General features: G+C 43.8%; 1 protein-coding gene across 3 annotated transcripts in view; it reads right to left on the bottom strand.

Moving 5' to 3' along the window:
* KDM7A (lysine demethylase 7A) overlaps nucleotides 1-14,549 on the bottom strand; it is a 141,003-nt gene extending 126,454 nt beyond the window's left edge. For 2 of the 3 annotated variants that reach the window (XM_033950910.1, XM_033950911.1), the window contains exon 1: nucleotides 14,359-14,548. In XM_033950910.1, coding sequence (XP_033806801.1) covers nucleotides 14,359-14,459 — 101 coding nt within the window. In that variant the 5' untranslated portion in view covers nucleotides 14,460-14,548. Of the gene's footprint in view, nucleotides 1-14,358 lie in introns of all 3 variants that reach the window. The other variant, XM_033950912.1, reaches the window with a different exon arrangement.
* Between the last annotated feature and the right edge of the window lie 293 nt (nucleotides 14,550-14,842).

Below are 14,842 nucleotides of genomic sequence, written 5' to 3'. Positions count from 1 at the left end.
TTTTGACTCAGAGAATAGTTAAGCTCTGGAAAGCATTGCCAGAGGTTGTGGTAAGAGCAAATAGCGTAGCTGGTTTTAAGAAAGGTTTGGACAAGTTCCTGGAGGAAAAGTCCATAGTCTGTTATTGAGAGACATGGGGGAAGCCACACTGCTTGCCCTGGATCATAACAACTAATCAATATAATACCGTCAAGAGTACACAAACGTCTATTGAGAATTCCTGAACCTTATAAATCAAGGGAGCCAAAAACAAATTAAATAATAAGGGTGACAGTACAAATTCTTGTGGTATTCCACGCTGCAATGGAATGATCATCTATACCCTTTATAAAAAAAACAAAGTACACCCTTACAAGAATAAGGCAAACCAGTGTAACATGGATTCCATGCAAACCTAACAATGACAGCCAACTGATGATCCAAAACATCAAATGCGGCAGCCAAATCCAATGAGACAGCTAATGCCACTCACCCCCATCAATGTTCTTCCTCACCTCACTTAAAAAGTGTCAACTGCAATGTCTCCGTATTATGTCCTACTCCAAACCTAGATTGTATAGGGTTTAAGACTGCCTTGTCATCTAAACACTCCCCCAGCTGATTCATCACAAATTCTCTCAACAGTCTTTGATACCAAGCAAAGGTTTCAAGTTTATTTAAAATCTCTTATACCGCCTAATCAAGCCTTCTAGGCGGTGTACAAAAAACGCCAAAACAATGCGCCAATTAAAATACAATACGAACAAAGACAAACCAGGGGAAATGACAATTTATAAGGACATTGACGAACCGGAACAAAAGGGAAGAAGGTTAGAAATGGGCCTACAAACTGACACTTCTAAAACATCACCCTTAACATCTTTAAGAATTGGCAGAACCACTGACCACGTCTGAAAGGAGGGAACTGATCCCTCTTGTAAGTTTTCTTCACCATATCTCCAAACCACCTCGCATAGATCTCTTTTTTTAACCATGCAGCAGGAATATCCAGAGTCAAAGCACTTCCTAATCCTTTGGTATAATCTAAAAACTCATGCCATGAGGGCGATACAAAAACCTCCATCACAGAATCTTCTAGTTCCTTTCCTCTCATCTAAAACTGCGTCACCCCCAACTCTCAATTGTTCTACCTTATTTCTAAAAAAATACTGACAACTGCTCTGAGGTGGGAGATGGGTAGGTATCTAACAACTCATGCCGCAGGTCTGAAAAAGCACAATATACTACAATGTATGAGGCGGATTAGGAGTCTCCCTCACCATCCATTGATAGTATAATCCCTTAGCCCGCTTAATTTCCTGTGAACAGAACCACTGTTGGCTGTGATATACAGGAATATGTAGGTTTCCCCATACCTATGAAATAGAGGATACTGAGAAATGAAGCATAAAGCCAAGCTACAGTTTTATTGAGTCCACCTGCCTACACATCGACTTTCATCAGATGGGCTTGGGCTAGAAGAAAACTAATAGAAGAGGAATCTATTTTTACCTACCAAGTCTGGATGTCTATACCATGCAGGAATTTACCTTAGCAGTGTCCTGCCTACAGCTTAGAGAATTTTTCTTTTGAACACTAATATAATTGATGGCCACCTGTTTAACACAGATGGATCCACTTGCTCTTCTAATAATGCAACACACATTTTTAACCATCTGGCAACGTATACCTCAGAAGTCCACATCCCTTCTCTTTATCCTAAATAAAATCATACATACATATGGGTGCTGAAAAGTTCTTAGCCCAATCAACTTCCTAAATTCTGAGCATTATTTTGCCACTGTAGCTGAAGACTGTTATTTTATTTTGCTAAGTGCCAATTTGCAGAATCATAAAGCTAGGCTTTGACATTTTTTGTTGACGTAGTTTAATCAATGATCTGAAACAAAAAGTGGAATTTTCAAGTGTGAAACTCAAAAATCATGAAGTTTCTATTCCTGCATAAGAAAACACCAAAAGAAATCCATGAATGTATGATGCAAACATTGAATGAAAAATGCCCATCATACTCCCAGTGAACATAAGAAATGCCTTCACCGAATCAGACCTTAGGTCCATCTAGTCCGGCGACCCGCACACGCGGAGGCTAAGCTAGGTGTTCCCTGATGAAGACCCTGTCTACCCGTACCTCTCAATGTGATTTGCAAGAAGGTGTGCATCCAACTTGCCCTTGAATCCCAGAATGGTGTTCTCTGTCACAACCTCCTCCGGGAGAGCATTCCAAGCGTCCACCACTCGTTGTGTGAAACAGAACTTCCGGATATTTGTCCTGGGCCTGTTGCCCTTCAATTTCAGTCCATGACCTCTTGTCCGAGTCACATTTGACAACGTGAATAACGGTGATTCTTGTTCTATTTTGTTGAATCATTTTATTATTTTAAAAGTCTCTTATCATATCGCCTCGCAGTCTTCTCTTCCCCAGGGTGAACAAGCCCAGTTTTCCAAAACGTTCTTTGTAGCTCAAATTCTCCATACCCTTAACTAGCTTCGTGGCTCGCCTCTGCACCCTCTCCAGCAGGGTTATATCCTTCTTTAGGTAGGGAGACCAGTGCTGGATACAATACTCCAAGTGTGGTCTGACCATTGCTCTGTAAAGCGGCATTATGACGTCCGCCGATCTACTTGTGATTCCCTTCTTTATCATGCTCAACATCCTGTATGCTTTCTTTGCCGCCGCTGGACATTGAGCCGACGGCTTCAGGGTCCTGTTTATCAGTATTCCCAGGTCCCTTTCTTGTTCGCTCTTGCCCAATGTCACACCTAACATTTTATATTCATGTTCCTTATTTTTCCTGCTCAGGTGCATCACTTTGCATTTTTCTATATTAAACTTCATCTGCCACTTTTCCGCCCACTTCTCTAGCTGGTTCAAATCTCTCTGGAGTTCTTCACAGTCCATGTGTGACCCAACTGTCCGACATAGTTTAGTGTCATCTGCAAACTTGATTATATTACTTGTTGTTTCCTCTTCCAGGTCATTTATGAAGATATTGAATAAGATGGGCCCAAGAACCGAGCCCTGGCACACACCGCTTGTCACCTTTTCCCAGTCCGAGAGCTTCCCATTTATGCTTACCCTCTGCAATCTGTTCTCCAGCCAATTGCCTATCCATTTTAGTATATCCCCTTCTATTCCATGGCTTTATAGTTTCCTCAGAAGCCTAGCGTGTGGAACCTATGCTTTTTGGAAGTCCAAGCATATTATATCCACTGGGTCTCCGCTGTCGATATGTTTGTTCACCTTCTCAAAGAATTGAAGTAAATTTGTCAAACATGACTTCCCCTTCCTGAAGCCGTGTTGACTGGCTCTCATCAGGTCGTGATTTTCCAGGTGTTGCACTATGCTATCCTTGATTAGTGCTTCAACCATCTTTCCGGGCACCGACGTAAGACTCACAGGTCTATAGTTGCCTGGTTCTCCTCTCGATCCTTTTTTGAAGATTGGGATTACGTTTGCTATTTTCCAGTCATCTGGTATTTGCCCAGATCTAATTGACAAATTAGCTAGGGATTGTAATAGCTCTCCGATTTCTACCTTAAGTTCCTTTAGCACTCTCGGGTGAATTCCATCTAGTCCAGGGGATTTGTCACTTCTTAGTTTGTCGATCTGATAGTATATCATGTCCAAGTCCACATTCACTGTGGTGAGGCTTTCCTCAATTCCACCCTTGAATACTTTCCCTGTTTCGGGCATTGATGCAGTGTCCTCCTTGGTAAAGACAGACGCAAAGAATGAGTTTAGCCCATCTGCAATTTGTTTGTCTTCCTTGATGCACCCTTTTCTTCCCTTTTCCCTTTTCTTCAGTGTGGAGATCGAGACCAAAGATGCAGCAAGGTCTGGGAGGCCTCTAAATGTGTCAACTCCTGAAATTGTTGACTATGTCCACGACCTGATTTTGGCAGATTGGTGAATATCAGCTAAAACAATTGCTGAGACACTAAAGATATCCAGGGAACATGTTGGCTGTATAATCCACGAGCAGTTGGGTATACAGAAGCTGTCAGTCAAGTGGATGCCCAAATGTTTGAATGCCGACAAGAAACGTCGAGTAGACACTTCCAAGTTGATGCTGCAGCATTTTCAGCAAGCTGGTGCCAACGTTTTGGAACAAATAGTTACTGTTGATGAAACATGGTTACACCACTATGATTCTGAGACAAAACAATAGTCCATGCAATGGTAGCACTCAGGTTCTCTAAGACCAAGGAAATTCAAAACCCAAAAGTCAGTTGCAAAGATCAAGGCCACAGTGTTTTGGGATCAGGTAGGTGTTGTAATAATTGACTATCTTCCAAGGGGCCAAATGGTTAATGCAGAATACTACTGTAACTTGCTGTGCCGATTAAAGGAGGCATTGAAAGAAAAAAGGGAGGGAAGCTACAGAAAGGAGTTCTTTTTGCTCATATATGATGGATGTTTAGATGCAGTTAAGGATTCAGTGCCTAGACCATATACCCTACACACCAGATCTTGCTCCATTTGACTATTTTCTGTTTCCAAACCTTAAAAAGAGTTTGAAAAGGCGACAATTTTCAAGTGATTCGGAGTTGATTGCGGCAGCGGAGCAGTGACCAGAGTAATTTTTGGAAGGATTACAGAAACTTTAGACTCTATGTGCCAAGTGTGTTGTACTTAGGATTGAATATGTGGAATAACTTGTAAGTTGAATGGCTCCACGTCATTCTGTTCTTGGTTAGGCTGAGAACTTTTCAGGATCCACTCATGCATGCATGCATGTATACATACATATATATATATATATATATACATATATATATATATACATACATACATGAAACAGAGAACATATCTCTCTCTCATATTATATATGAGAGTTGCTCCCCATTTCATGCATAGATCCCAAGAGGCAGGCAAAGCTCCAAAGTCTCAATAAGTGGCTGAGACAATGGTGTGGAGATGAGGGATTTAGATGTGTTAGGAACTAGGTCATTGGTAAGGCCCCACTTGGAGAATTGTGTTCAATTTTGGAGACCGTATCTGGCGAAGGACGTAAGAAGACTTGAGGCGGTCCAGAGGAGGGTGACGAAAATGATAGGAAGCTTGCGCCAGAAGACGTATGAGGAGAGACTGGAAGTAGAGAGTTGCGCGGGGACAGAAATCCCACCCGTCCCCACCCGTCCCCGCCAAAGTCCCACCCGTCCCCACCCGTCCCCGTGAGGACTCCCACCCGTCCCCACCCGTCCCCGCGAGGAATCCCTCCGTCCCCACCCGTCCCCGCGAGGAATCCCCTCCGTCCCCACCCGTCCCCGCGAGGAATCCCCTACATCTCCACCTGTCCCTATAAACTACAGAAATAGTTATTTCATTTAATTATGCTACTGAATTAAAGGCTCTGGTAGAAACCCATTTACAAATAAGCAAAAAGACTTTATTAATTTGGAAATATTAATTGGGAAGAATACATACTTTGTAAACGGGTTTCTACCAGAGCCTCTAATGTTTATAAATTTTTATCAACACAACTAATATACTACTTTATCCTTAAGCAAAAAAAATAAAATAATAATAATTTTTTTCCTACCTTTATTGCCTGGTTTCTGCTTTCTTCTTGTTCTCATTCAATTCCTTCCATCCACTGCCTCTCTTCTCTCTGTGTCTTCCATTTGCTCTGTTACTGTGCCTCTCCCTTTCTCCCCCCTCCCAAATTGGTCTGGCACCCATCTTTTTCCCTCCGCTCCCCCCATAGTCTGGCACCTCTGTCTTCTTCCCTGCCAGCGTCTTCTTCCCATTCCCTCTTCCCCATTTCCTTTCAGTGTCCTTCTCCCCCACCATCTTTCCCATGTCCTGTCAGGCAGCATCCTTCTCCCCTCTCTGCCTTCCCCATGTCCTTTCAGCGGCCTTCTCCCCCCTCTGTCTTCCCCATGTCCTTTCAGTGGCATTCTCCACCCCTTTGTCTTCCCCAGTGCTTTCAGGGTCCTTCCCCCCCCTTCCTCCCGTTTACCCCATGTCCTTTCAGCGTTCTTTTCCACCCCTTTGTCTTCCCCAGTACTTTCAGCGGCCTTCTCCCCCCTTAAGCGTCTTTTCTTCTCCACTCCACCTTTCCTCCCTCCCTGCCTCCACCTTTGTGGCGCTTTTGCACCCGACCGACAACAGAACAGGCCCGGTCGGACAAATCTCCCTGTCCTGTAGCCGCGAATCTAAATTACCTTCTTACAGCAGCTGAAGTAGTGAAGCTGCTGTAAGAGGTAATTTAGATTCGCGGCTACAGGGCAGGGAGATTTGTCGGCCGGCCTGTTGTCGGTCGATCGGGGGACCTGACCGGCTGTGCACATTCTCCGGGGCGGACCGCCCCCTCCCCCCTCTTTCGTACGCCATTGCCTTCTTCCTACCTGCCCTGCCGCACACAGCCGACCGGAAGTCTTCCTGATGTCAGCGCTGACGTCGGAGGAAGGGAGGGCTTTGCTTAAGCCCTCCCTCCGACGTCAGCGCTGACATCGGGAAGATTTCCGGTCGGATGTGTGCTGCGACAGGGCAGGTAAGGAGAAGGAGACTACCCTCGCGGCTCGACCAACCCCGCTGCGATCAAACCCCGCAGGAACCCCGCGACCCTCGGAGGCGTCCCCACGGGATCCCCGTGACCCTAGGGGGCGTCCCCACGGGATCCCCGTGACCCAAAGGGGGAACCCGCGGGTCCCGCGGGATTCCCGTCATCCACGTTCCCGTGCAGCTCTCTAACTGGAAGCCCTGAAAATGTATACCCTAAAGGAAAGGAGGGACAGGGGAGATATGATTCAGACGTTCAAATACTTGAAGGGTATTAACGTAGAACAAAATCTTTTCCAGAGAAAGGAAAATGGTAAAACCAGAGGACATAATTTGAGGTTGAGGGGTGGTAGATTCAAAGGCAATGTTAGGAAATTCTACTTTATGGAGAGGGTAGTGGATGCCTGGAATGCGCTCCCGAGAGAGGTAGTGGAGAGTAAAACTGTGACTGAGTTCAAAGAAGCGTGGGATGAACACAGAGGATTTAGAATCAGAAAATAATATTAAATATTGAACTAAGGCCAGTACTGGGCAGACTTGCATGGTCTGTGTCTGTATATGGCCGTTTGGTGGAGGATGGGCAGGGGAGGGCTTCAATGGCTGGGAGGGTGTAGATGGGCTGAAGTAAGTCTTAACAGAGATTTCGGCAGTTGGAACCCAAGCACAGTACAGGGTAAAGCTTTGGATTCTTGCCCAGAAATAGCTAAGAAGAAAAAATTAAAAAATTTAAATTGAATCAGGTTGGGCAGACTGGATGGACCATTCGGGTCTTTATCTGCCGTCATCTACTATGTTACTATATTCTAGGAAAGGGGAAGCCTATTCCTAAAGGGTGGACTCCACCTCAATCAGGATGCAACTAGGCTACTAGCTCTAACATTTAAAAGAAAGCAGTTTTTAAACTAGAAGGGAGAAGGAGTTGAGTGTCGCTAAAGAGCATATGGTTTACAGCAAGGTATCCCATACCAAGGACATTTAAGGAATACCAGCAGAGGTTGTAAACAAGGTGAAATAAGTCAAGGAACTTTTAAGGGGAAATCAGAGTAAAGCTTGTAAATTGATCCTTGTCAATTTTTTTTTTTTTTTTTGGGGGGGGGGGGTTCAATCAGACAAATTTTCCAAAACCATTATAAAAGACAAGTCTCAAATCCCTCCCCTCCCCCTTGTATCTCTACCTTGATATTGCCATATATGGCAGTATTAAGTCAAATGGTGTACACATTACTTTCACATGGGAAACAGCAGTGAATACATTAAGAAATATTATATAGCAACATCAAACTGTCCTTTGAAATTAGGGAGGAAGTATAGGAAGGGGACAGATTCAGAAGTAACCTCAGATATATTTCCACAGAAAGGGTGGCGAATGCTTAGAACAGCCTCTTGGTGAAGGTGGTGGAGACGAAGAGTATCTGAATTCAAGAAAGATTGGGACAAGTACATTGGATCTCTAAAGGAAAGGATGGGATAGTAGATGGGAAGGTTAGGCAGACTAGTTAGAAAAATGAAGACAGATAAAGAGCATATGGCCTATGTTTCCTAAGACATTCTGATCGCCAGGTGACGGCGAAAGGATACTAAGTTACATAGGGAGAGGTATGGCCGGTAGGAAAAAGGAGGTATTGATGCCTCTGTAAAAGACTCTGGTGAGACCTCATTTAGAATATTGTGTTCAATTCTGGAGGTCGCAACTTCAAAAAGATATTAAAAAAGGAAGGAGTCGGTCCAGAGGAGAGCTACTAAAATGTTGTGCAGTCTTCGTGATAAGACATAGAGGGACAGACTTAAAGATCTCAATCTGTATACTTTGGAGGAAAGGCGGGAGAGGGGAGATATGATAGTAGTTTAAATACCTACATAATATAAATGTGCATGAGTCGAGTCTCTTTCATTTGAAAGGAAACTGCAATGAGAGGGCATAGGATGAAGTTAAAAGGCGATAGGCTCCGGAGTAATCTGAGGAAATACTTTTTTATGGAAAGGGTGGTAGATGCGTGGAACAGTCTCCCGGAAGAGGTGGTCGAAACAGAGACTGTGTCTTATTCAAGAGGGCCTGGGATAGGCATGTGGAATTTCTCAGAGAGAGAAAGAAATAATGGTTACTGTCGATGGGCAGACTAGATGGGCCATTTGGCCTTTATGTGCTGTCATGTTTCTATGTTTCATATCAGCGTTATTCATCTACTTGGCTCTAAAGCTGAAGTGTTTTCTTCCATGTGGATTTGTGCATATATGAACTTCTCTAGTAGTATGCCATGATAAGAACATAAGAATAGCCTTACTGAGTCAGACCAATGGTCCACCAAGTTCAGTAGCCCGTTCTCACAGTGGCCAATCCAGGTCACTAGTACCTGGTCAAAAGCCAAAGAGTAGCAACATTCCATAGAGAATCCCAAGGAATAGCAAGATTCCGGAATCCCAAAGAGTAACAAGATTCTAGAATCCCAGAATAGCAACATTCCATGCTACCGATCCAGGGCAAGCAGTGGCTTCCCCCATGTCTTTCTCAATAACAGACTATGAACTTTTCCTTCAGGAACTTGTCCAAACCTTTTTCAAAACCAGCTTCATTAACTGCTCTTACCATATCCTCTGGCAACGCATTCCAGAGCTTAAATATTCTCTGAATGAAAAAACTATTTCCTCCTACTGGTTTTCAAAGTATTTCCCTGTAACTAGTCTTTGTAATTTTTGACGGAGTGAAAAATCGATCCACTTGTACCTGTTCTACTCCACTCAGGATTTTATAGACTTCAATCATATCTCCTCTCCGCTGTCTCTTTTCCAAGCTGAAGAGCCCTAACCGTTTGAGCCCCTTTACAACATTCCATTTTCTGGCTATATCCAACTTGGCATCTAGAAACAAGGAGACGAGTTATTCCTTTAGGTGGCCTTTTGAGACCATGTAAACATGCCTTTTTATTTTTAGACCTATTAGCACCCATACATTTCTGCACTTTATCCCAGACCATCTGGGCAATCCTACCATAAGTGCTTTAGGGATTCCTACTGACCACAGTTCCTCCAACACTGACCTTTATTTCTGTCTCCCGCCTTTCCCCTTTAATAGGAGTCCAGTATGTTCTATGTATTAGTTAGTATTATAGTCGATTGTAGTTAGTAATGAATGTACACTTGTAAGTGTATTGCTAGATAGAAGTCCAAGTGTCTTCCACCATTCTCCCCCAACCTTTGCTCCCATTCATATACAAAGTTCAACTGTAAGCTCTTCCGAGCAGGGACCATCTATAAATGGCAAGATGTACAGCACTGCATATGCTTTAGTAGTAGTCATAGTAAAAGGAGATTTTATACTATAATAGGTCTTGAAGTTGACTCTGCACAGTAGTGCGGCCCGATTCACAATTCAATTAGAATCGAATCGATTCAATTCGATTCAGTGACACAGGGTTTCTCACCGCCTGTTGGCGGTACATGGGCTGACCGCCACTGCTGCTCCCCATCCACTCACCACCGCAACTCTAGGAAGATAAGGAAAGGACCAGCATGCAGTGATTGTACACCACCGGCCTAGAAGCGATTTCCCAACGTCAGTTCTGATGTCGGAGAGAAAGTCCGGGCCAGCCAATCTTCATAATGACTCGCTGTCTGGTTCCATCCTATTATTATTTAATAGCAGGTCTTGTTTCATAGGTTCAGTCATTTTCTAGGATATGATCAAAATAATACACAGATTTATTCTCATATAACCATTTCAACTATGTGAAAGGCTGAAGTGACTGCAAAGTGAATGGAGATCAAACACATTGTGTCTCCTCAAGGTATTTCTGCTTGAAAAAAAAAAACAGGATTGATATTCAAAGTTATTTAACCAGCCAGTCAGAAACAGATCCTGCTGGTTAAAAATCATTGTTCAGGTTTATCCACTTAACTGGTAAGTTAAACCGCAAAACTCAAAGTTGGCTATTCTATGGAAGGTCTGGGGGTGAAGTCAAACACATGCCTATGTTTAGTAGTTAAATTGGACTGCGTACAAGTCAGACCTATGTTTATGTGGTACTATTTAGAAAATAGAGAAAGTTAGGCAGACAAGTGCTAAATATCGAGCTTAACCACTTAATCCTACATACTGAATGCCAGTACCCAGACATGGTCTGGCATTATATAATATCAATAACAAAACTATTCAACATGAGAAAGCATACAGAGTCCATAAAAATTATCAATCAAAATAGAAGCTTCCAGGGCAAATGAAGTAATTAAACCTTTTTGAATACATGGAATATATCTGGTGTGGGCTTCCAGGATGGTGTTTCTAAACAATATTCATGCCTGCTAAGTTCTGTTTTTAACCAGTCTCCTCTTTCAAAGTTAAATGCTAACACATTGGGATTTCCTGTGCATCCTTACTCCAGATTTAAATCCGACAATGCTAAAAAGACCTCCTGCACCAGATCATGCACTCCACTAAGGACTAAGAACAGACAGAAATGTTAGCAGAAATTAGGGAGGCTAACAAACTGGGTAACCCAATAATAATGGATGAGTTCAATTATTCATCTGTAACCCAAGATGTTTGTAAAAGTCTTGTTAGTTATATTCTGTGCATGTTATTATTGTAATGCCGCCTAGATATAGGCAGTTGATAAATTTTTAAAATAAATATCTTGATATTGACTGGGTAAATGCAACAACAAGGTATGCTACGGAGGTAAAAGTTGCTAGATGAAATCACAACTGTTTTATGGAGCAGCTGGTTCAGGAACAATGAGGGGGAGCAATTCTAGAGCTAGTTAATGTAGCCAGTTTTAAAAAAAGGTTTGGACAAGTTCCTGGAGGAAAAGTCCATAATCTGCTGTTAAGCCAAACATGGGGGAAGCCACTGCTTGCCCTGGATCGGTGGCATGGAATGCTGCTACTATTTGGGCTTTTGCCAATACTTGCGACTTGATTGGCCTCCGTGAAGACAGGCAAGATGGACCATTGGTCTGACCCAGTAAGGCTATTCTTATGTTCATCCTGGCCAGGTGGTTGGTAGCACACACCTATCATTATCCCTTTCCCCTTTACACATGCAATTGCTATAAGGATCCCCATGATGCGTTTTGTGCTCTGCAAAGTTTTTAGTCTATTTAAGGCCCTTCATCAATTCAGTCCACCCTATCACTGCAATATAATTTGTACCCTGGTATCGGTGTCCCATTAGTTATCTTCCTTCTACCAAGTCTGAGAGATGCCTATGCCTATCTTTTCTTTTAGTGTAACAAATATTTGAAATGTCTGTATGCAAACGCCAGAAGCCTAAGAAACAAACCCCCTCTTTTACGAACGCATAGCATGAATTTCAGCACCAGCAGCGGCAGTAACTGCTCCGACGTTCATAGGAATTCTATGAGCGTCGGAGCAGTTACTGTCGCTACCCGTGCTACGCGTTCGTAAAAGAGGGGGTTTGTTTCTTAGGCTTCTGGCATTTGCATACAGACATTTCAAATATTTGTTATTCCAGTTTAGAACTTGCTAAGCAGTTGACAGTGATAATATGCAATCTAGCTCTTTGTTTAAAAAGACCTGGCAAGAAAAGAAAGGTGAAGGCATCGGTCTACTTTACAAAGATTTTCTTGTTGTATCCTTAATGGAATCCTTCAATTCTTTATCATTAGACATTAGCAATAAAACTTTAGCAGGAAAATGGTCTTTAAGCAAGCAACAGTTTTATGATGTGTCCAAAAATACTTTAAATAGGAAATATTAATTTGTGTTTGGAGCTGATCTATACAGAATGTTTGAGCAACCCAGCTATATAATTCCCAAGAGTCAACCAAGGTATGAAAAGGTCACCAATTGGAGCTGACAGATTACTCTTGTACAGAAGACATTTCATTTTCGGTTTCCAACTTGAACACCTGTCCTACATTTTCTTGCTAACTTTACAGTACACTGGAAACAAGTTAACTCCCCCCCCCCCAAAAAAAAAAAAAATAGGAAGATCAAAATTTATGATATTACTTAACAAGAGGGAAAATTTACCAAGCAGTTTTGCATGCCACTGCAGCTACTATCTGAACTCTGAACTTGGCTAACTGAGTATGAGTAGTGATCAGACCTTAAATTTAATTACCCCACAATGTAAAACAAACAAACAAAAAATCCACCCTAATAAATACTTCACTTCTGAGTTAGTCATTTTGAAACAGAACTGTAGAAAAATGGAACGGAAATGACGCAAAGATGCCAACAAACAGAAACTAAACTAAACCATAAGCTTATATACCGCATCTTCTCTATAAATATAGAGCTAGAGCAGGGGTAGGCAATTCTGGTCCTCGAGAGCCGGAGCCAGGTCAGGTTTTCAGGATCTCCACAATGAATATGTATGAGAAGGATTTGCACGCACTGCCTCCTTGAGATGCAAATCTATCTCATGCATATTTCTTGTGGATATCCTATACAGCCCGCTCTCAAACTCCTTGGAGTAACAGTAGACAGATGTTGCACTCTTCAGGTGCAAATCAACAAAATCACACAAAAAGCATTCTTTACCATGCGCAACCTTCGCAAAATTAGAAAATTCTTCGACAAAGAACAATACAGACTCGTAGTCCAATCCCTAGTCCTAAGTCTAATGGACTATTGCAATATCCTCTACCTTCCTTGTCCCACCTACTTAATAAAACAACTACAGACTGTCCAGAACACTGCCCTCAGATTGATCTATTCCCTTGGAAAATTTGACCACATCACCAACGCCTTCCTAGATTCACACTGGCTTCCAATACAAGCCCGCATCCAATTCAAACTATATTGCATATTATTCAAATCATTAAACGGAACGGCACCCTCCCACCTAAACAACCGCCTGAATAGGAACCTCTCTTCCAGACAGAGGAGATCCCAGTCCCCTTTCTCCTACCCCCCTTTTAAAGGAACTAAGCGCAAAAAGATGTACAACAACTTATTAGCAACACATGCAGCTAAGTTGGACCCCTCCATCACCAACCTACTGACAGCTTCAATTGACCTCAAAGCTTTCCGAAAAGAAATCAAAACCATACTATTCAAGAAATTCATCCTAATTTCCTAACCCCCATTCTTTTCCCCTCTCTCCCCCTCCTAGTATCCTCCCTTCAAAATGGTTTTAGACCTAACGCCTTTAATTGTATTCCTCTTCCTGGAAATGTCCAGTTATCTTTTTGATGTAATCCGCTTAGAACTGCAAGGTACAGGCGGAATAGAAGTCATTAATGTAATGTAATGTAATATTCTGAAAACCTGTCCTGGCTCCGGCTCTCCAGGACTGGAATTGCCTACCCCTGAGCTAGAGGAAGGCAGTAAAAACATCTAAAAATGCATCAGCTGAAGCAGACAAAAAGCTTACTATCCCCATTAATACAGCCATTTCTGATATAAGCAAGTTTCCAAGAACACACCATATACTAGATATTTAATGAAATCTGCTCCTACATTTTCCTAATGACCTCGGTAAAATTGCCTTTCCTGATTTATCAAGTTGCAGCCCAGTTGCTTGGTATTTAGAAAATGCCCAGAGCTGGAGTGCCAGTGCCAGTGAGCTGAGCCTAGGGAGAAAGGGTGCCGGGCCCTGCCCTTCCTCGCTCGGCCAGCAGAGGCGCCATAGCGGCAGCAGCGTCGCTCCCCCTGTGCAAGGGGTGCCTGTCACTCGCAAGCACTTCCTGCGAGCACGGCGCCTCCGAGGCTCGCTTCCTGCCCGAGAGGCGGCCTTTGTTTCCCGCTCCCCCCCTCACAAAAGCGGCTCAGCCCCAGAGCACGTTGCGCTCCCCCTTCGTCCCCGGCGGCAGCTGCGAGCGAGTCCCTCGGTGTGTGTCCCCCCCCCCCGCCACCCCTCTTCTCCTCACGCGCCACCGTCGGGCGCTCACCTGCCGTGGAACCAGTCTTTGCAGATGTCGCACTCGATCATGAAGCGGCTCACGTCGTACGGCTGCCGGCAGACACAGTAGACGGGCGCCGCGCCGGCCATCTTTAAAAGACACCCGCACACTGGAGCGGGGGGGGGGGGGCGCGCTCGACGCAACACGCAAAGCACGCAGACACCGTCGCGCGGCCAGCTTCCGAGGCCAACGGCCCGCCGACGCTGATAGGCTGCCGACGCTCACGTGCCCGTTTGTTTGGGCGCACAGCTGCTCGAGGTGGGCGGAGGCAAGGAAGGTGGAAGAAAGGGTGCGGGGAGGAGGGGAAGTGGGCGGAGCAACTCTCACCTGTGCAGAACCCGCCAAAGCAGGACGTTAGACTTATAGACAAAAGACTATAAACAGAATGGTCCATTTGGAGAAAAGGGGGGACCTCTCTCTCGGGCACTGAAGCTGTCTGGGCTTCTTAGTCCTAGTGACTTCATGAAACCGG

This window comes from Geotrypetes seraphini, chromosome 7 (assembly GCF_902459505.1).
Source record: "Geotrypetes seraphini chromosome 7, aGeoSer1.1, whole genome shotgun sequence".
Classification (NCBI taxonomy): Eukaryota; Metazoa; Chordata; class Amphibia; order Gymnophiona; family Dermophiidae; genus Geotrypetes; species Geotrypetes seraphini.
This window is presented reverse-complemented; position numbering and strand designations above follow the sequence as displayed.